Raw genomic sequence first — 20003 nt, 5'->3', positions numbered from 1 at the left:
GAGGAAGTAGCAGAGTAGTAAGTAGAAATACAACCCTGGACTTCAGGAGAGTCAACTCTGACCTCACCAGAGACCCACTTAAAAGAATCTCATGGGTTAGGGCTCTAGAAGACAGGAGAACCAAAGAGAGATGGTTAATATTCAAGCACCACCTCCTCCAAACTCAAGATTGGTGCATCCCTGTGAGTAAGAAACCAAGCAGGGGAGGCAAGGAGCTTCTGGGAAAACTCAAATGGAAGAAGGACATTCTCAGTATGTGGAAACAGGGATTGGCCACTTGGGAGGAATACAGGAATGTTGCCATAATATATAGAGATGCTACAAGGAAATCTATGTGAAAAAAACCCACCAAAACCAAACACATGAAGGGTTCTTAGAGTACATTAGCAGGAAAAGGAACACCTGGCAAAATGTGGGCCCACTGCTGAATGAGGAGGGTGACAGAGGACGGAGAAGTCCAAGTTACTGAACGCCTTCTTTGCTTCAGTCTTTACTGCTAAGGCTGGCCCTCTGTCCCTAGAGGCAAGAGATAAAGTCTGGAGGAAGGAAGACTGTCCCTTAGTCAAGGAGGACTGGGTAAGAGATCACCTAGACAAGCTGTACACCCACAGATCCATAGGCCCTGACGGGATGCACCCATGAGTGCTGAAGGAGCTGGCTAAGGTTATTGCTAAGCCACTCTCCATCATTTCTGAAAGGTTGTGGAGAACAGGGGATGTGCCTGAGGACTGGAAGAAAGCCAGTGTCACTCAAATCTTCAAAGAGGGCAAGAAAGAAGACCCAGGCCAGTCAGCCTCACCTCCATCCCTGGAAAGCTGATGAACCTCCACTCCCGAACAGCTCATTCTGGAGTTCATCTCTAAGCGTATGGAGGTTGGAGGTAAAGAAGGTTATCAGGAATAATCAGCATGGATTCAAAGACCAATCTGATAGCCATGGTGTGAACAGCTGGGTAGGTGAGGGGAGAGCAGTGGATAATGTTCATCTTGACTTCAGCAAGGCTTTTGACACTGTCTCCCATAACATCCTCGTAGGTAAGCTTAAAAAGTGTGGGTTAGATGAATGGACAGTGAGGTGAGCAATGGTTTTAAACCAAAAGAGGGGAGCTTTGGACTAGAGATAAGGAAGAAACTATTTACACTGAGGGTGGTGAGACACTGACCCAGGTTGCCCAGAGAGGTGGCAGATGCCCCAGCCCTGGAATGTTTATTCCAGGTCAGGTTTGGCAGGTATCTGAGAAACCTGCTCTATTTGAAGATGTCCCTGCTGACTGCAGGAGGGTTGGACTAGATGACCTTTAAAGATCCCTTCCCACCCAGACCACTCTCTGATTCTATGAGTCTATGAACTTTAAAAACTGAGGGTCATCTTTGCAAGTGAAGACTGTAACATTTGGGAAGGAAAGGGAATTCTTCACCTCGTGCCCTTTTAAAGCATCCCAAGGAAGGTCACTTTGCTGTAGCATTATTACAGAATAAATCTGCATTAATAATGATCTGATTTTTTCCTCTCCCTTGTACACCTGTAAGAATAAATTCAGCAGCCCCACAACCAAAGGCTGAAGGTGTCACACATGAGGTCACACAACCTCACACTGCAAAGGCGAGCAGCAACCCAAGGTCCTTCATGAGACAGGTGAAGCTGTACAAATCCAAGCAGACACAGAATAAATCCTTCATTTTGAGAGCTACAGAGGAAATCTGCTGGGGCTTTTGGACCTCATAAGAGCAGAAACTCATGAGCATTACCCCACGTGTCCTGGCAGGGCCGGGAGCCGTGCTGAGGCTGGATCCTGGACTGGGGAGCTGCCGGTTCTGCTCACCAGTTCCTGCAGAAGCCGAGCATATGGTGGCACAGCAGGAGCAAGTGGTGATGAGCAAATGCAGGAAGGACAGGGGGAATGAAGTCCCTTGGATGCAGGTGGTGGAAGAATCGCTTCGGAGGTGTTTCAAGGGCAGCCTTCTGTGGCGGTTAGAGTTTGGAGGCGGCTTAATGAAAAGCTCAATAGTTTGATCTAGTCTATTAAGGTGCTGCATTTATAGTCCAGCTCTGGAAGGAAATTAAGCAGAGAGGGCTTTGGGGAAAAGACTTGGTGGCTTCACCTTAAAAAGAACATTGCTGAGGTTGGGAGCTCTACATGGGAGCTGAGCTGAGCTGACCCTTCTGCCAGCTCCCATCTCCATCAGAGAGTCTCTGCACACTGCTCATCACCTTATCCATAAACCAAAGGTTATGACCCCCCCCAAAAGTGGGGTGTATAATTAAAAAAGAGAGGGTTAAAAGGCAACATTTTTCTCAAGCTCATCTGCCACTGCAGAGCCTGGGGTCACAGCAGTATTTGATCAGAGAATCAAACAGAGTGGTGGGGATTGTAAGGCACTTGTGGAGATCATCTAGTCCAATCCACCTGATAAAGCAGGGTTACCCAGAGCAGGTTGCCCAGCAACATGTCCAGGCAAGTTTTGAATATATCTAGAGGAGACTTCACAGCCTGTCCTGGCAGCCTGGCCCAGTGCTCCAGCACAGCACCCTCACTGGAAAGAAGCTTTTTCCTTTTGTGTAGAATAAAGAAGCTTCCTTATGGATGACAAGGCTCTACCTCTGCTTCTGCTGAGGGAAGGCATCAAGTATCACATCATCTTACAGAAAAGGAACAAAATAAGTGGTAGTCCACACATCAGTGCAGCTTTCCCAACATCTCTGCTCATTTTTCACTCTCCTGTATGACCAAGATGACCAAGATTTTAACATTTGCAGCCACCCACTGTCTGCCTTCCCAGCAGCAGCTGCGCCTCCTCCCTCTCATACAGCCCCTTGAGTCAATCACAGCTCAATCATGCTGCCCTCATGGTTTCTGCTAACAGCCTTCACATCACCTTTGCTAACCCTACAAGCAACAAATGTTGAGCAGCAAAGCTGTCCAGCTTGATTTATCCATCTGGTTTTGACCACAGAAGTGCTGCGCTGAATTAAAACAACCTTCACAGAACCATCATTGAATCACAGAGCGGTTTGGGTGGGAAGGGAGCTTTAAAGGTCCCTGCAGTGAGCAGGGACATCTTCAACTAGAACAGCTTGTTCAGAGGCCTTTCCAGCCTGACCTTGAGTGTTGCCAGGGATGGGGTGTCTACCCAGGACAGTGTCTCACCACCCTCATTGTCCACAATTTCCTCCTTCTATCTAGTCTGAATCTCCTCTCTTCTAGTTTTAAAGCCTTGTCCTGTCACAACAGGCCATGCTAGAAAATCTGCCCCAGCCTTCGTACAGGCCCCTTTAAGTACTGAAAGGCCACAAGGAGGTCTCCCCGCAGCCTTCTCTTCTTCAGGCTCTCTCAGCCTGTCCCTATAGCAGGGGGGTTCCAGCCCCTTGCATCATGCTCATGGTCCCCTCTGGACCTGCTCCAACAGGTCCATGTCTCTCCTGCCCACTCCAGATGTGGGCACAACACAGCAGGTGGTGTCTCACCAGAGTGGAGCAGAGAAGCAGAATTCCCTTCTTTGACCTGGTGCCCACAACCTTAAGCTAGCTCACCTCTATGTGATGGAGGGACATGTGTCAAGGCATGGCTCTGCAGCAGAGGAACTACCCCAGGAGAGGATCTCTGGCATCAATGTGCTGGGCATGATGCTAACCTCAAGGCAAAGGGGAAGGAGGTCCACAAAGACTGGCCACTGCTCTGCAAAGCCCAGGCAGCATGCTCAGAGAGATCTTCTCCTTGCTGACCTCCACACTGCCCAAGAGACACTGGTGGCCTTTTCTCCCCTTTCCCTGGCGAGTGACAGTGCTCAGGCAGAGTTCAGGGCTCCAACACTCAAACCACCAGACTGAAAAAAGTCTAAAGAACTTTTGCAGGATGGACAAAGGCTGAAAAATTAACTGCCTGGCCTCTTCCTCTGCTGCATTTATTGCTGTCTTGGCAGATGAATTTCAGGTTGCTGCCACAGCCGCAAACTGCTTGTTCTGCCAACTGTACATTACTAATGTTGGAAGGTGGCCAGACCTAGGAATCTTTTCTAAAAGCATTTGCTTCATACTTTAAATAGCAGCCCAGCAGGCAGGGGGATGGGAGGGAGGGCTCAGCCCCTGCGTGTGATCCATCTGCAAGCTTCTGCTGGCTCCTCCACCCCTTTGCGGGTTAAAGCCGAGGACGATTCGTGGTGGCGGTGCAGGGTGGGCAGTTGCTTGGATGTGTCCTCAAAACCTTCCTGTGCTGGTAGAGGCAAGGATGTCCTCACTCTCTTGACACTGCCACCTGCCCCTTCCCAAGCATGTCATTAATTAAGTTAATGACAGGAAGTTGTTTTGTTTTTATTGATAGCTGCTCTGCTACAAGGTTTAACAGCATTTTCCCCAGTGCTTAAGAGTTTTGCTTGTTACTGGGCTGAAGAGCACCATTTGCTGTGATGTACAGATCTGAAGCACTGGATACAGTTCTGGTCTCCCCAGTTCAAGAGAGACAGGGAACTACTGGGGAGAGTCCAGTGGAGGCTACAAAACTGCTGAGGGGACCAGAGAATCTCTGTGATGAGGAGAGGATGAAAGACTTGGGGCTGTTTAGCCTGGAGTAGAGCAGACTGAGAAGGGAATCTCATCAATGCTGATCAATATCTAAAGGGCAGAGGCAAAAGGATGGGGCCAGACTCTTTACAGCGGTTCCCAGTGACAGGACAAAGGGCAATGGACACAAACTGGAACCCAGGAGGTTCCAGTTAAACAGGAGGAAAAACTTCTTTCCTGTGAGGGTGCCAAAGCACTGGAACAGGCTGTCCAGAGAAGTTGTGGAGTTTCCTTCTCTAGAGAGATTCCAAACTTGCCTGGATGCAATTCTGGACAGCCTGCTCTGGGTGACCCAGCTTTATCAGGGAGGTTGGACTAGATGATCCCTGGAGGTCTCTTCCAACTCCCACCATGATGTGGTTCTGGGATTCTGTCCTGAGCCTGCTGTAACATATCACTGCAAAGTCCAAACTCTGTTACATGAATCATGTCTCCAGGTGGATTTTCTAACAGCACTAGAAAGAGCACAGCCACAGTCTGCAGAATACCATTCACAACACTTCAGCAACAAACCCACATCCTCAGTAGTTATCAAATATTAATCTGCTTTACAGCTGAGAAACAGAGAGGAGGAGGAGGAGAAGGAGGAAGGATGTAGGCGGGGAGACAACATCTAAACTACAAGGAGAGAAAATTGTCTCTGGCCACAAATATTCTGAGTATTTGCCAATTTTTCCTACTTCCTCATGTGAAATGCTCCCACAAGCAAGTTTGCTAAGAACAAATATAGGTGAAGTTTCTTTCCTTTGGTCACTTGGTGCTGCACTCGATAAGCTGGTGACACCGAGCAAAGCTCGAGGCATAATATTTTTAAGTAGTGCTTGTCCTAGTTAATGTTCAGCCCTGCTGTGCAATGTCAAGAAAACTAATGAACAGTGAAGTGGCAGCAAGCAGGAACCTGGGTGTACTCACCCGCTACCAAAGTCCTTTCAGAGCCTGGACACAACGTGAATGAAATCTACAAGCATTTGTCCTGCTTCATCGGGAGGCCCAGGCAGTGTGAGCTGAATGGTTTGTCACTGAGCTTGCCCTGGACCTAGCACTTAGGAGCACTTAGGGACAAGGTTTAGTGTTGACCCTTCAGTGCTGGGTCGAGGCTTGGACTGGGTAATCTTTGAGGTCTCCTCCAACCAGATGTGTTCTGTGATTCTGTGTTTTGGTTGGACAAGTTCTCACAGTGCTGGGGCTCATCAGACTGAGCTAAGAGCAAGCAGGGGATGAAACCTAGCTGCTGAGGTTCTCTTGATGAGAAGCCCCTCAGATCATTTCCGAGATTTGGGTCAATATAGGTGTCCACCTACTTTCAGCCATAGCTCTTTCAGCCTGCAGGCAACTTCAGGGGGAACTTATTGTGACTTTGCAGTATTTAAAGGTGGCCCTTAAGAAAGATGATGATAGAATTTCATCAGGGCCTGCTGTGGCAGGACAAGGAGTGAAGGTTTTATAAAGAGGGGAGATTTAGGCTAGATCTAAGGAAGAAATTATTTACACTAAGAGTGGTGAGACACTGGCCCAGGTTACCCAGAGAGGTGGTAGATGCCCCATCCCTGGAAACATTCCAGGTCATGTTGGATAGGGTTCTAAGCAACCTGATCTAGTTGAAGACATCCCTGCTCACTGCAAGGTGGTTAGACCAGATGACCTTTAAAGGTCCCTTCCAACTCAGAAGATTCAGTGAGTCTATGGAGTGCCTGTTTGTGTGTACCCACACCTGAGACATGGGGTTTGAGGAAAATTCAACATCTGTTACCGGGCAACATGGCTCCACTCAGAGCGTGCGACGGGAGCTCTGGCAAAGGCAGTGCTTGACTGATGATGTGCTCTCAGCACTAACAGGGAGTGGGATTCACCTTGTGCACAAAGTGCTTGCACTAAGGACAAAGCATTTGCACAAAGGACAAAGTATTTAAGTGCACGAGATGGGCAGCCCTTAAGCAGGTGTAATGCTGAGGAAGCTGGAGCCCACCTGCAGCAGCTCCAGGAGGGATGCTGAGGGTGCTGGGAGCTGAACATGTCCCACTCCCTCCTTCCTAAACCTCATCCATTCTTCTGTGCGTTGCTCAAGCCCTTTAGACCTCTGCAGTCCAGCCTGTGAGTTGACTCTGGGGGTGAATTTTAACCTTGATTATGGTTTCTCCAGCATCTCTTCTCTGTTCACCAGTTAGAGTGCCTGTACTCACTGGCGGGAGGTGGATTAATACCCTTCTAATCTGCTTGGTTGGCAGGAGAACAGATCTGACAAGGCTACATGGTTCTTCACCAAGCCTATCACAGCATGTGGCAGAGTTATCTGTCCTTCACCTTACCCAGCCATAAAATGGGGTTTCTGCACACAGTTAATTGCTGATAAGCCCTTAATGGGCCTGATCCTGAAAGTTTAACAAGCACTTCTGTTTAATTTAATCTAAGGCATAATTTCAGGATGAATCATTTGGACTCTGTCCAAGGAAGCTGGTGAAGAGTCTAGAGAACAAGTCCTGTGAGGAGTGGCTGAGGGACATAGGATTGTTTAGCCTAGAGAAAAGAAGGCTGAAGGGAGACCTCACTCTCTACTACTCCCTGAAAGAAGGTTAGAGCCAGGTCAGGGTTGGCCTCTTCTCTCAAGGAGCAAGTCATAGGACAAGAAGAAATGACCTCAAGTTGTGCTAGGGAAGGTTTAGCTTGGACATGAGGAACAATTTCTTCCAAGCCCTGGAACAGGCTGCCCAGGGTGGTGGTGGAGTCTCCATCCCTGGAGGGATCTAAAAGATGTGGAGATATGACACTGAGGGGCATGGTTTAGTGGTGGCTTGGTAGTGCTGGGTTACCTGTTGGACTTGACAATCTTAAAGGCATTTTCCAATCCAAACAATTCTATGATGAGAGAGTAAAGTGCCACCTTAAACCAGAAAACAAAGGTGGCACCTCAAAGAAGCCAAGCAATGGAGGCAAAGCTTCCCCTTCCATATTACTGCTTCGGAGAAGGAAAACAACTGCAAATGGAATGGTTACATCACGATTATGCATTAATGGTGTGATTTAGTGTCTAAAGTGAACACTCTTACTCTGAAGCTTCCCTAAGGCACCAAGGCAGGAAGCTGCTGCCTTACCTTGCTCCAACCTCTTCATCTGCTGGATCTGATCCACTGTCTTTTTCAGGATCTTGCATTTGTCAGGTTTGACGCTCAGAGTGTCGATGTCCCCAATGTTTGCAGACAGCAGCTCCGCCAGCTCCTCTAAATATTTGTTCTCCTGCTCCCGTCGCCGCTTTTCATTGCTGTTAGACAAGGGGCAAAGAATTAAAAGTCACATTAATAACTCTTTCCAACTGCAGAGTTTAGTATCACCTGGGTACTGGACAAGAACCCAAACATGCAAGTATTGTCTGGAGTGATGACCATGCTATAATCAAAAGATCTCAGAAACACTGGGGAATTCATTCAGGCTCTTTTCTGCTTTCATGCATATAATCCAAGTACATATCTTGAGGGCTCTAGAGCACAAGTCTGCTGAAAAGCACCTGAAGGAGATGGGGGTGGGGTTTAGCCTGGAGAAAAGAAGGTTGAGGTGAGACCATCTTGCTCTCCACACCTCCCCAAAAGGAAGCTGGAGTAAGGTAGAAGTCTTTTCTCCCAAGGAACAAGTGACAGTACCAGAGGAAATGGCCTCAAGTTGTGCTAGGGGAGATTTACATTGGACACAAGGAACAGTTTCCTCCCCAAAGAGTTGTCAAGACCTGGAACAGACTGCCCAGAGCAGTGGTGGAGTCCATGTAGATGTGATGCTGAGGGACATGGTTTAGTGGTGATCTGGCAGTGCTGAATTAAGAGTTGAAGATGATGATATCAAAGGTCTCTTCCAACCAAAACAATTCTGTGATTCTAAAACTAATGCCAAGGAAGATAAATGGGTCTATCCAAACACTCCCAACAAAACCAGACTCTAGCATTCAAGACTCCACCTTCCTCTCAAGAAATAGTTATAAATGAGTTACAGCAAAACTGTTCTGTGTAGTAAAACAAGCTCTGCTAATAGCTGAAGGCTTAAAGAAGAGGTTTGGTTTGTCATGTCTGCTGAGAGTGCAAGTCAACCAGAGCATGAATATACCTTGCCAACTCTGCAGAGACCCTTTAGAAACCACAGCTGTCCAAAAGAGGATGAGGCACCACCAGCTCTGCCTTCCAAGGAGCTCCTCAGGCAGGCTGTCTTCTTTATTTTTCCCTAATTCCACTTTATTGGCTCAATATCCAGGTCTGACAGATATGCAGGCAGGCTTTGTCTCTTGGGCATAATTCTGCTCCTTAAACTTGCTCTCACATGAAAATACCTGATGATTGCAGGGATGAAACTCTGTGATGAACCACCCCTTGCCTACCAAGTGCACTCTCAATCACCTCACTACTTTTTCTGTGTCTCCCCAGGTGCTGTGACTGCCCAGAGGAACAACAGGAATGCCTCAACTTCTTTTAAATCATCAGAGCAGCAGAATCCAGAAAGAAAGGCAAAAAATAAAGTCAAGGTCTGGAAAACATAAGTTATGCTTTTGCCTGGGTCTCCACTCTCATGAAGTGCCACAAGTAAGCTCTTGCATGGAAGATACACAGAAACCCCTGTACAAGAGGCTTGGGTGAGTGCAAGAGCCCTCACTTCCTGGACAGGCAGCTGCCAACTGGTACTAAGGAGCAGCAATCACAGCTTTACTGAAGTCTGTTGAAGGTGAGCCAGTAGTATGTGCAGGTGGCCAAGAAAGCCAACAGAATCCTGGCTTAGATCAGCAGTACTGTGGCCAGCAGGGATTGTCTACCTGTACTTGGCACTAGTGAGGCCACACCTGGAAGCCTGGGATCAGTTTTGGGCCTCTCACTCCAAGAAGGACATTGAGGTGCTGGAGTGTGTCCAAAGAAGAGCAGCAAAGCTGGAGGAGGGTCTAGAGCACAAGGCTTGTGAATAGTGGCTGGGGGAACTAGGGTTATTTAATCTGGAGAGAAGGTGGCTTTCTTCCTCTCTACAGCTCCCTGAAAGGAGGTTGGAGTCAGGTGGGGTTGGTCTCTTCTCCCAAGGAACAAGCTACAGGACAACAGGAAACAGCCTCAAGTTGCACCAGGGGAGTTTTAGGTTGGACATGAGGAAGAATTTCTTCCCAAAAAGGGCTGTCAAGCCTTGAAATAGGCTTCCCAGAGCAGTGGTGGAGTACCCATCCCTGAAGGGACTGAAAAACTGTGTAGATGTGGTGCTGAGGGACACGGTTTAGTGGTCAGCTGGCAGTGCTAGGTTAAAGGTTGGACTTGATCTGAAAGGTCTCTTCCAACCAAAATGACTCTGTGAGTCTGTGATCTTTCTAAGTTGGATGTGCATCTGCTGTGAAAGTGCTGGCTCCAGCAATGGACCTCAGCCTCTCTCTTCAGGGGTATCAGTGACACCAGCACTGGCACGTTCCCTGGCAATGGGCAGGCAAATGCTTCTCCAAGTAGCTGAGAAAGTGTTTCAGCTAAGGTCAAATTAATTCTTAGCTTTTCCTGCAAACCAAAAAGCAATAGCAGAGGGGAGAGGAGAAAAAAAATCCCTCTGTTGTGGGTGAGCTCATTTCATGAAAACCCTTAATGTTGCTGTTGCTGTGGCAACTTTCAAATTGTAGGAGGGAGAATTGGCCAATTTTCCTTACATAAAAGCATCATGAGAATATTGCAGCAGTGGGCTGCTCTTTATCACTCCCAAGTATCATCAAAAGCAATAGTTAAACCTTCCAGGTTTTAACAAAGGGGTTTTGAAGTTCATTTTGCTCTGGAGTATGTTATGGAGGACTCTGGCTAGCTTGAGGAGGAGGGCAAGGTCCCTCCCCAGCATGGCTGTGAGTCAGGTGATGGTCTGAAAGAAGGCAGATGCAGCACTGGAAGTCTTAACCTCTTTTGGATTTTGGTCATGTGCTTCAGCTGCAGTGTTTGGGGTTGGTTGGCCAACCCAACAAAGCTGTTCTAAAAATGCTTGTAGGTGCTTTCTGGATGCAAAAACTCATGGTGCTTGGACAAGAAAAGATAATCCACCATCCAGAAGTTTCTATTTCTCTATGACCAGGCTCAGTCCTTGTCCTATGTATTGTGAAAGATCCCTGGTGTCAGCAGAAGAAAGATTTCTTGGGGTGGTTACAGTTCAGGAAACAAACCACAAGACATCTACTTTCCAAAGGCAGAACAGATTAAGCAAAGTCAGGTGGGTGATCATTCATCTGGAGAGCAGTTCCTTCAGGAAGAGGTGTCCAAGCCCACCTTGCTACCCATGGCTCTGCCAGGGGGATTCAAGGGCCAACGGCTTCAACCCACACTGACTGCTGGGCTGAGGACCAGCTCTGAGACCAGCCTGGAGACAGCAATGAGGGCTGCAGAGCTCTGACTCGTATGACTCAGCCAGAAAGGAAAAATATTTCAGATGACTACAGAAGCATTTTGCAGAATACAATTGTTATCACAATGTCTTCTGCAACTGACTAGAACAGCTAAGCCATGACCCACAGGGCCTTTGGGTTTCAGCTCCACAGAAGAGAGATGCTGCAACTGAAAATAAGCTTGCAACAAACAACCCAGAAATCCTCAACCAACCACTTCACATGTCTCTACTGGAACCCCATTTCCTTTACATTTAGTGTCTACAGTATCATGTGTCAGGCTGGAGAGATGGATGGAGAGAAACCTCAGGAAGTTCAGCATGGGCTCTGCACCACTACAGGTTAGGGGTTGACCTGCTGGAAAGCAGCTCTGCAAAAAAGAACCTTGGAGGGCTGGTGGACAACAAGTTGCCCATGAGCCAGCAATGTCCACTCATGGCCAAGAAGGCCAATGGTCTCCTGGGGTGGACTAATAAAAGTGTGGCCAGCAGGTCAAAGAAGGTTCTCCCCCCTCTCTGCCCTAGTGATGCTACATCTGGACTCCCAGGTCCAATTCTGGGCTTCCCAGTTCAAGAGAGACAAGGAATTGCTTGAGAGAGTCCAGCAGAGGCTACAAAGATGCTGAGGAGACTGAAGCATCTCTCTCACAAGGAAAGACTTAGGGCTGATCAGCCTGGAGCAGACTGAGAGGGGATCTTCTCAATGCTGATCAATATCTAAAGGGCAGAGGGCAAGAGGATGGGGCCAGACTCTTTTCAGTGGTGTCCAGTAACGGGACAAGGGGCAAAGGGCAGCAACTGGAACCCAGGAGGTTCCAACTGAACAGGAGGAAAAACTTTCCTCCTGTAAGGGTGCTGGAGTACTGGAACAGGCTGCCCAAAGAGGTTATGCAGACTCCTTCTCCGGAGAGATTCCAAACCCACCTGGACATTGTAATCCTGGGCAAGCTGATGTGTGTGACCCTGCTTTTTCAGGTGGGTAGGTGTAGAAGATCTTCAGAGGTCCCCCACCATGCTGGGATTCTGTGTATTAACTCTAAGTGATAGAAAATGCACCTGATCCTTGCTCAGTGCATCAATATTCTGCAACATCAACCAAAACACCATCCCAGGCAGCAAAGACACAGGATCAGCAGCAGTGCCATAACATTCATCCTTCCTAACAGACACTATTGCCATGGAACTCACAGGAAGCCTAGAAAAGCCTGTGGAAGGAGATCCCAACTGCCTCTACCCAGGACTTAGCCTAAATCAGGTGGCAAGGTAGCTGAGACAGGAATCATAGAATGTTAGAGGTTGGAAGGGACCTCCAGAGATCGAGTCCAAACCCCCTGCCTCAGTCCTAAGCAAACAGTGCCCTTCTGCAGCGAGCTGAGCTCTGAAGCAGCCTGCATCAGCACACAGAAACCAAGACACTTCAGACAGAAATCTCATGTGGAGTCCTTGCACCATGGAGCAACAGGGCCTCCACTGCTCTTTCTGTAGATTCCAAAACAATGGATTTCTTGGGAATCCGCTGTGCAGAGAGGCTGGGGAAGGTTTGGGATGATGTGCAGACTTTGCAGAAGTCTCTGTGACAGACTTGCCCTGGGCAAGCTCTCCCAATGGCCTTCCCTCCTAAACCCGGGGCGGTGACTTCGCTAACGAGCCTCTCATCATCGTTTGCCTCCTAACAACAAGCAGAGCAGATGGGGAGCTGCGCTTCCACCATGCTCCATCTTCCACCGCAGCCACCGCTCAAAGCAGGCGAAGTTGTGGTAGGAAGTGTGAACGTTTGCGAGTGGCTGCCTCCCGCTCCATCTGCTCGAGCAGACGGGACGGAGCGACGCGGGGGGAATGACAAAGTAGCCACGGGCTCGGGAGCGCCTCACGTACCTCTGGGCTGTGTCGCACGGGGAGCCTTTCCTCTTCCGAGAGTCAGGGTTGGCAGGGTCCGTGGAGCTGTCCCCAAGGCCGCTCATGTTGGTTGACCTACTTTGCACCTGGAATCAAAGACAGAGAAGGTAAGGACAAGGCCTTTGAGCTGCAGAAGGAGCAGTTCCTCTGCAGCAGACACACAGAACATGGACCAAGTGACCTCTGAAGAAGTAATCAACCAACACAAGTCTTTATCACAGAACCAGACTAGAGAAGGAGTAAATTTAGATTGGATGTTAGGATCAAGTTCTTTAACATGAGGGTTGTGGAACACTGCAACAGGTTGCCCAGGGAGGTAGTTGAGACCCCATCCCTCAAGGTGAGGCTCAACAGGGCTCTGGGCAACCTGATCTAGTTGAGGATGCCCCTGCTGACTGCTGAGGAGGTTGAACTAGATGACCTTTGGAGGTCCCTTCCAACCCAGACCATTCTATAATTCTACAACTGACAGAATCACAGAATGGTAGGGGTTGGAAGGGACCTTGAAAGATCATCTAGTCCAACGTTCCTGCCAGAGCAGGGCCACCTAGAGCAGGTCACACAGGAACGTGTCCAGGCAGGCTTGAGTGTCTCCAGAGAAGGAGGCTGAACTGATGTCTTATGTGTGAAGGAAACGGTGCAAAGGGAAGACATGAAGTGATTATGTCACCTTCCTTTTTATGTCTCCTGGTCACCAATTGTCCAGAGCCCTCACCGTGATCCTTACATCACAGACTGAGTTCTCCCTCTGTGTCCTGGTTTTGCAGCACTTCAACTCTCTAAACACAACCTGTTTCACTGCTTTGTTTATGTGTGTTTGATCACTTTGGATGCATTCCCTTCTCCTGCAAACCTTCTTCAGCTCATATCCAGCTCCTCTCCCATCTACCACTGGCTCCTCTGAATCACAGCTGGCAGAGGTCACTCCACCCCTTGCCATTATGTCTGAGCTCCTGCTCCCCCACCATCTCCTTTCCTCTCAGTACATGGCCTGGGCTTTAATTAGAGCTGCAAACTGACTCATCTCTTTAACAGGATGTGATACCCTCCCCACAAACCCCTTCCCCACCTCCTGCTGAGGCTGCCTCCCATGGATGGTCCTCCCCGGCCAAATCTTCTCCTAGCGATGAGTTTCCTACCGTGGCTAGTTCTTGGCTGGTCCCAGCACCAGCTACTTCCTGGGTTCCAGCTCTCTCCAACACATGGACATTTCAGCCTTATTTATAGGGTGTTATTTCAACAGATGTGGGGTAAACTAGTCCGTGCTATGGCAAATGAGAGGTCTAAGCAACCAAAGAAGGCCCAGAAGTCATGAGAGTGTAACACTGCAATATCCCACGTCCTAATGCTCCTTAATGATGAGTTATATTTCGTATATTGAACTGAATAAAACATGATGTAAGGCAAGAAAGTCACTCAAAGCTTCTATTTGGCCACTTCACTTTGAAGGGTGAAACCCATGATACTCTTAGAGCTGAGAATTCACAGTCCACTCCAACAACCTAAATGGGACTACATGCATCTACAGGACATGATCAGTGCCTCATACAACAAGTTAAACCAAGGGACAGAGCTTCTCCAGAAAATAACCCAGCTGTGCACATTGCTTCTTATGGTTGGACTTCATGAGCTTAAAGGTCTTTTGTAATTTAAACATTTCTATTATTATACAATAAAGTAACAGGACCCTGGACAAGAAATTAGTTGTTTGGGGACTGAAAGGACTAAGTTCATTGTAGGGAGGTTGGATTAGATGACCTTTGAAGGTCACTTCCAACCCAAACTATTCTCTGTTCTTGAGCTTAATTCTCTTCATTTCTTCTATTACTTTCTAAAAGCTGGAATTTTAAGGAGCATTAAACTGCTGACAGATTGGGATAAAACAAAACCCTTCAAGACATGTCCACAGTTCCCACAGCTGAGATTCCTCCCATGTTTTGTTCAGCTTGCCTGAAAGCACCACTGGGTTGTCTTTGGTGGTGCAGCACCTCCCACTCACTGCCCAGCTCAGTGCAAGGCAGCCACTCATCAAAAGAGACTGGCACTGGCTTACCACATGCTCAGACAGGTGATGATTAAAGTCCTACCAGCTTTTGAAACTTGTCAGAATCCCAAGTTACATCTGCAGACCAGCTTCTTCTAATCTTAGAGCAGTGAAGAGGAATGGACACAGCCATGAGCATCTCCTCCACCCTCTGGTTCCTTGAACATCCCAGTGTTCATGGTAAAACCCAGAAGGCCAACTTGTCTCTTAGGCTGCAACCCAAAGAAGCATGGCCAGAAGGTTGAGGGAAGAGATTCTGTCCCTCTGCTCCACACTGGTGAGACCCCACCTGCAGGGCTGTGTCCAGATCTGGGGTCCTCAGCACAGGAGAGACATGGACCTGTTTGAGCAGGTCCAGAGGAGGCTACAGAAATGATGAAAGGTCTGGAACCCCTCTGCTGTGAGGCCAGGCTGCAAGAGTTGGGATTGTTCATCCTGGAGAAGAAAAGTCTCCAGGGAGACTCTATTATGGCTTCTCAGTACTTAAAGGGGCCTGAAGGAAAGTTGTGGATGGACTTTTTATCAGGGCCTGTTGCAACAGGACAAGTTGTGATGGATTCAAACTAAAAGCATGGAGATTTGGACTAGAGAGAAGGAATAAATAGTTTATGCTGAGGGTGGTGAGACACTGGCCCAGGCTGCCCAGAGAGGTGGTAGAAGCCCCAACCCTGGAAACATTCCAGGTCAGGTTGGACAGAACTCTCAGCATCCTGCTCCAGCTGATGATGTCCCTGTTTACTGCAGGGTAGTTGGGCTACATGGCCTGTAAAGCTCCTTCCCACCCAGCCCATTCTGTGATTCTGTAACTATGAAAACCAGCATTAGCAGCTTCACTGTCTCCTACAATCCAGGTGTCCAGGGCAGTGTTACACATTTTGTCCTACCACCTCCCCACCAATCCACCTCTATGCTCAGCACTGAAAACCTCTACTCTGCAACAAGTGAATTATCTACCCTTAACATGGTGCCACAGGGAAAGAGCTCCTCTCTCAGCAGCCCACAGGCTCTTCTGCTAACACTGGTGTCACTGGTGCTAGGTGAATATGGCTCCTGAAATCACTTCAGCAATATCAGCACAGGTGATGAATGCCATATGCACAAGAGCTTGTCCTCTGACATCAGAAACCCTGAGCAGATGCCAGCATACCAACCATGACCAGAGATCCAAGTTCATCCCCCATGCCTTTGGCATGTTTGCCAGAAGGAATGATGCCAAAGCAAATTTAAGGAAGGATGGGGAGGGGGAAAGCAAACTCTTGAAAAATGTAGAGACTGGCAAACTGCAAGGGCTGCATCATCTGCTCTGGGTGAGAAGGGCTTGCTGAGGTTTCGGACGACTGGCCCAGGGTTTAAACCTTCTTTGTGGAGGTTTAACTTGCTCTCCACAAAAACATTTGAGTCTCCATTGAGTCGTGCTGCTTTCACAGATCCTGATTTTCCTCTGAGCAACTGAATTAAAAGGAAAAATGAGCCAGGATATGGCAGGTAAAGCTGACTGTCCCATCGGGGGGCTCCGCTGCAGGCCTGTGGCTTGGCAAGAGTGACCATATGCCCCAGAGAGGTGAACTAAGGACAACATTGCAGCCTTAGCTGAAATCCTTGGCTTGAGTTAAGTCCTTGATGTAATACACTCAGTGTTTCTTCTTATTGTAAAAGTAGTTTATTTTACAGCAAAACTTGCCAGAGCCGACAAGTGAGAAAATGCCATTTGGTCTAAAAATAACAAGGATGACTTGGTTTGAAAGCCCTGTCGGGCCAGGAAGACCTGGGGCTGAGGTCCTCTGTGGAGGGCAAGGGATGGGCTGGCACTGACAGGCAGCTCTACCTGTTGCTGCTCATGCTTAGGGCGTTTCACCAAAAACTTGATGTCTAAGCACTGCCTTCTTGTGCAAACATTAACATCCTGCTGGCTTGGGGAAACTGAGGGAGATGAAGGGAAGCAGGGAGGGAGTGAGAGAATGACAGAAGGGTTCAGGTGGGAAAACATCTTTAGATTGTCAAGTCCAGCCATTAACCACTGCCAAGTCACCAACAAATCATGTCCCTCAGCATCACATCTGCATGTTTTTTTCAGTCCCTCCATGGATAACCACTCTCATGGGCAGCCTGTTCCAGGGCTTGACAGTCCTTTAAGGCAAATAATTGTTCCTCATGTCCAACCTAAACCTCCCCTGATGCAATTCAAAACTATATCCTTCTGCCCTATCGATTGTTCCTTGGGAGAAGAGACTGATCCCCACCTCACTACAATCTCCTTCCAGGGAGTTGTAAAGAGCAAGAAGGTCTCCCCTCAGCCTTACTTTCTTCAGGCTAAACAACCCCAGTTCCCTCAGTTGTTCCTCACAAGGCTTGTGCTCTAGACCCTTCACCAGATTCATTGCTCTTCTTAAGACATGCTCCAGCCCTTCAATATCATTCTTGGAGTGAGTGGCCCAAAACTGAACCCAGCATTTAAGGTGCAGCCTCACCAATGCCCAGTACAGGAGGAAGATCATTTCCCTGGGCCTGCTGGCCACACTATTGCTGATACCAGCAGGTTCATGCTTGGTCTTGCATGCAGCTGGTGCACAAGTTCCCAGTCCTGCAGAAGCAGTGTCAATGAGCAAAGCTGTGATGTGCACCACATTAAGCAGCCAAAGCAAGTGCCCCTGAAACAGAGTGTAGCTCCCCAGCTCCAGATAAACTAGGGCTGAACCCAAACCACCAAGAAGGCTGAAGTCTGGAGCTTCTGAAAGGTGATTCTCCATATCCATGTTGTAGCTCCCATAGTTCTTAGTCCACAGATTTGAAGATAGCACCAGTCCCTGGTCTCTCCTGTTACCAGCAACCCAGTTCAACACTGCATCTGCTCACCAGAGAATAATTAGTGTCAAAGAGACTAATTGGAAGGGGAAAAAACAAACAAACAAAGAAGAAAATGGATATGAAGCACAAGAGCAGCTCCTACCATTGATCCCAGAATCCCAGCACAGTAAAGGTTGAAAGGGACCTCTGGAGTTCATCTAGTCCAATTCCCCCTGATAAAGCTGGGTCACCCAGCGCAGATTACCCAGGATTGCAGTGTCCAGGAGGGTCTGGAATCTCTCCAGAGGAGACTCCACAACCTCTCTGGGCAGCCTGGTCCATGGCTCCAGCAAACCTAACAGGAAAAAAGCTTTTCCTCATCTTCAGATAGAAAGTCCTGGCTTTGTTTGTGTCTCTTTCCCCTTGTCCTGTCACTGGGTACTGAAAAGAGTTTGGCGCCATCCTTTTCACCCCTGCCCTTTAGCTGTTGATCAGCATTGAGAAGATCCCTTCTCAGGCTGCTCTTCTCCAGGCTAAACAGCCCCAGGTCTCTCAGCCTTTCCTCATCAAGGAGATACTCCAGTCCCTTCAGCATCTTTGTAGCCTCTGCTGAACTCTGATGAGTAGTTCCTCATCTGTCTTGAACTGTGGAGCCCAGAAGTGGACCCAGTACTCCAGATGTGGCATCGCTAAGGTAGAGTACAAGTGGAGGAGAACCTCCCTCAGTCTCCTGGCCACACTCTTCCCAATGTAGCCCAGGAGACCACTGGCCTTCTTGGTCATGAGGGCACGTTGTTGGCTCTGGGTGAAGCTGTTGTCCACCAGCACTTCCATCCAGGTCCTCCTCTGCAGAGCTCTTTCCAGCAGGTCAGCCCCTAAGCCATACTTGTGCCTATTCCTCCCCAGGTGCAGGACCCTATACATGCCCTTGTTCAACCTCATGAGATTTCCTTCTGCCCAACTCTTCAGCTTGTCCAGATCTCAGTGAATGGCAGGCCAAGTGATTTCATCTGACAGCGTGGAAGATGGAGCTGGCCACCAAATACTGAATTCTACCAGAGTTTCCCATATTTAAAGTGCATTTCCCACATTTGGGATGAATTTGCCCCCACAAGCACTTACAAAACAACACCAACATCTACTGGAGAGCAACAAAATTAGTCTGCTGTTTTCAAAGGCATGACAATGCTGGAGAAGTCCCTCATGTTGCAGCCATTTATCACCGAAACACAACCCATCTGTGCGGCCGCCGTCTCAATTAGAGGTAATTAAGAGCATACTTGGAGTGTCGCAAGGACATGTCTACATTGTTCCCCTCCCCAGTTCATCATCATCAGCTGCTCCTCTTGTTGCCAGCATCAGAACAAACCTTAATTTTTTATTTTATTTTATTTTCTCAAACTTCTGCAGCTCACAGAAGAAAGGCTGAAGCTGTGATGTGGAGAGAGAAGAGGCAGCGGGGTGACAAAGAGTGAGTCACTCGCTAACCTCCCGCCTGGGGTGTTAGTTCCAGGGTGGGATTTTTTGAAATCAACTTCTTGTCCTGACCTCATCCCCCCCACATTAAAAAAAAAAGGGGGCAGTGATGTAAAGTCTTAGTCCTGATTCAGTGTTGGTGGCTGAAGTTGTCAAAAACAATTGTCACATCTGTTTTGCGCAACGCTCCTTGGAGGGGGGTGAAATTATGTGAGGCAGGGGACAGGGAGGATATGTGAGATGAGGTCCAACCCTTCCAAGAGGATTTCTGCTGAAAGAGAAATGAGCATGGCAGGCCAGGTAGCCCCAGGTAGGTCATTTCTATACCCCACTCCTGCTATGCCACCAAGGAGATGAGTTGAACACCACCAATGCAACATGGGTTAAAAGCCACTGATCGAAAGCTCGACTGATCTGCAAGACATTAACCTTATGAAAGATTCCAAGTTTGGACAGCTAAAGGTGTTCCTGAAGACGAATTTCACTTCTCTGACTCATTATTCCCATCCCTTGGAGGGCTGCAGCAGGAGGACAGGGACTTGTCCCAGGTCACAAAGGGAAACAGCGAGTCAAATCAAGGCCTCGCAGGTTCTTCCATAGCAGGACCAGCAGCTGCAGCCTGGTGAGCACAGCATGGGTGCTCTTGGCAAGGGGGGCCTGGATTTTGGGTATATGATACAGGGAATAAATCAGAGTTTAATTTATCATATGATCATTTTGGTTGGAAGAGACAGTTAAGAACATCAGGTCCAACCATAAACCCAACTCTGCTGAGCCCACCACTAAACCACATCCCTCAGCACATCTAGACATCTTTTCAATCTCTCCAGGGATGGGGACTCCATCACTTTCCTGGGCAGCCTGTTCCAAGGCTTAACAACACCTTCAG

General features: G+C 48.3%; 1 protein-coding gene across 5 annotated transcripts in view; it reads right to left on the bottom strand.

Moving 5' to 3' along the window:
* NCOA1 (nuclear receptor coactivator 1) overlaps window positions 1-20003 on the bottom strand; it is a 206760-nt gene that overhangs the window by 55579 nt on the left and 131178 nt on the right. For all 5 annotated transcript variants that reach the window (XM_054179758.1, XM_054179760.1, XM_054179762.1 and 2 more), the window contains 2 exons: window positions 12790-12896; window positions 7647-7813 (listed from right to left, as the gene is read on the bottom strand). In XM_054179758.1, the coding sequence (XP_054035733.1) occupies window positions 7647-7813; window positions 12790-12875 (253 nt within the window). In that variant the 5' untranslated portion in view covers window positions 12876-12896. The remainder of the gene's footprint in view (window positions 1-7646; window positions 7814-12789; window positions 12897-20003) is intronic.

The sequence above is a fragment of the Dryobates pubescens genome, chromosome 3 (genome assembly GCF_014839835.1).
Source record: "Dryobates pubescens isolate bDryPub1 chromosome 3, bDryPub1.pri, whole genome shotgun sequence".
Classification (NCBI taxonomy): Eukaryota; Metazoa; Chordata; class Aves; order Piciformes; family Picidae; genus Dryobates; species Dryobates pubescens.
Note: the sequence above shows the minus strand (reverse complement) of the source record. Positions and strands in the feature narration are given on the sequence as shown.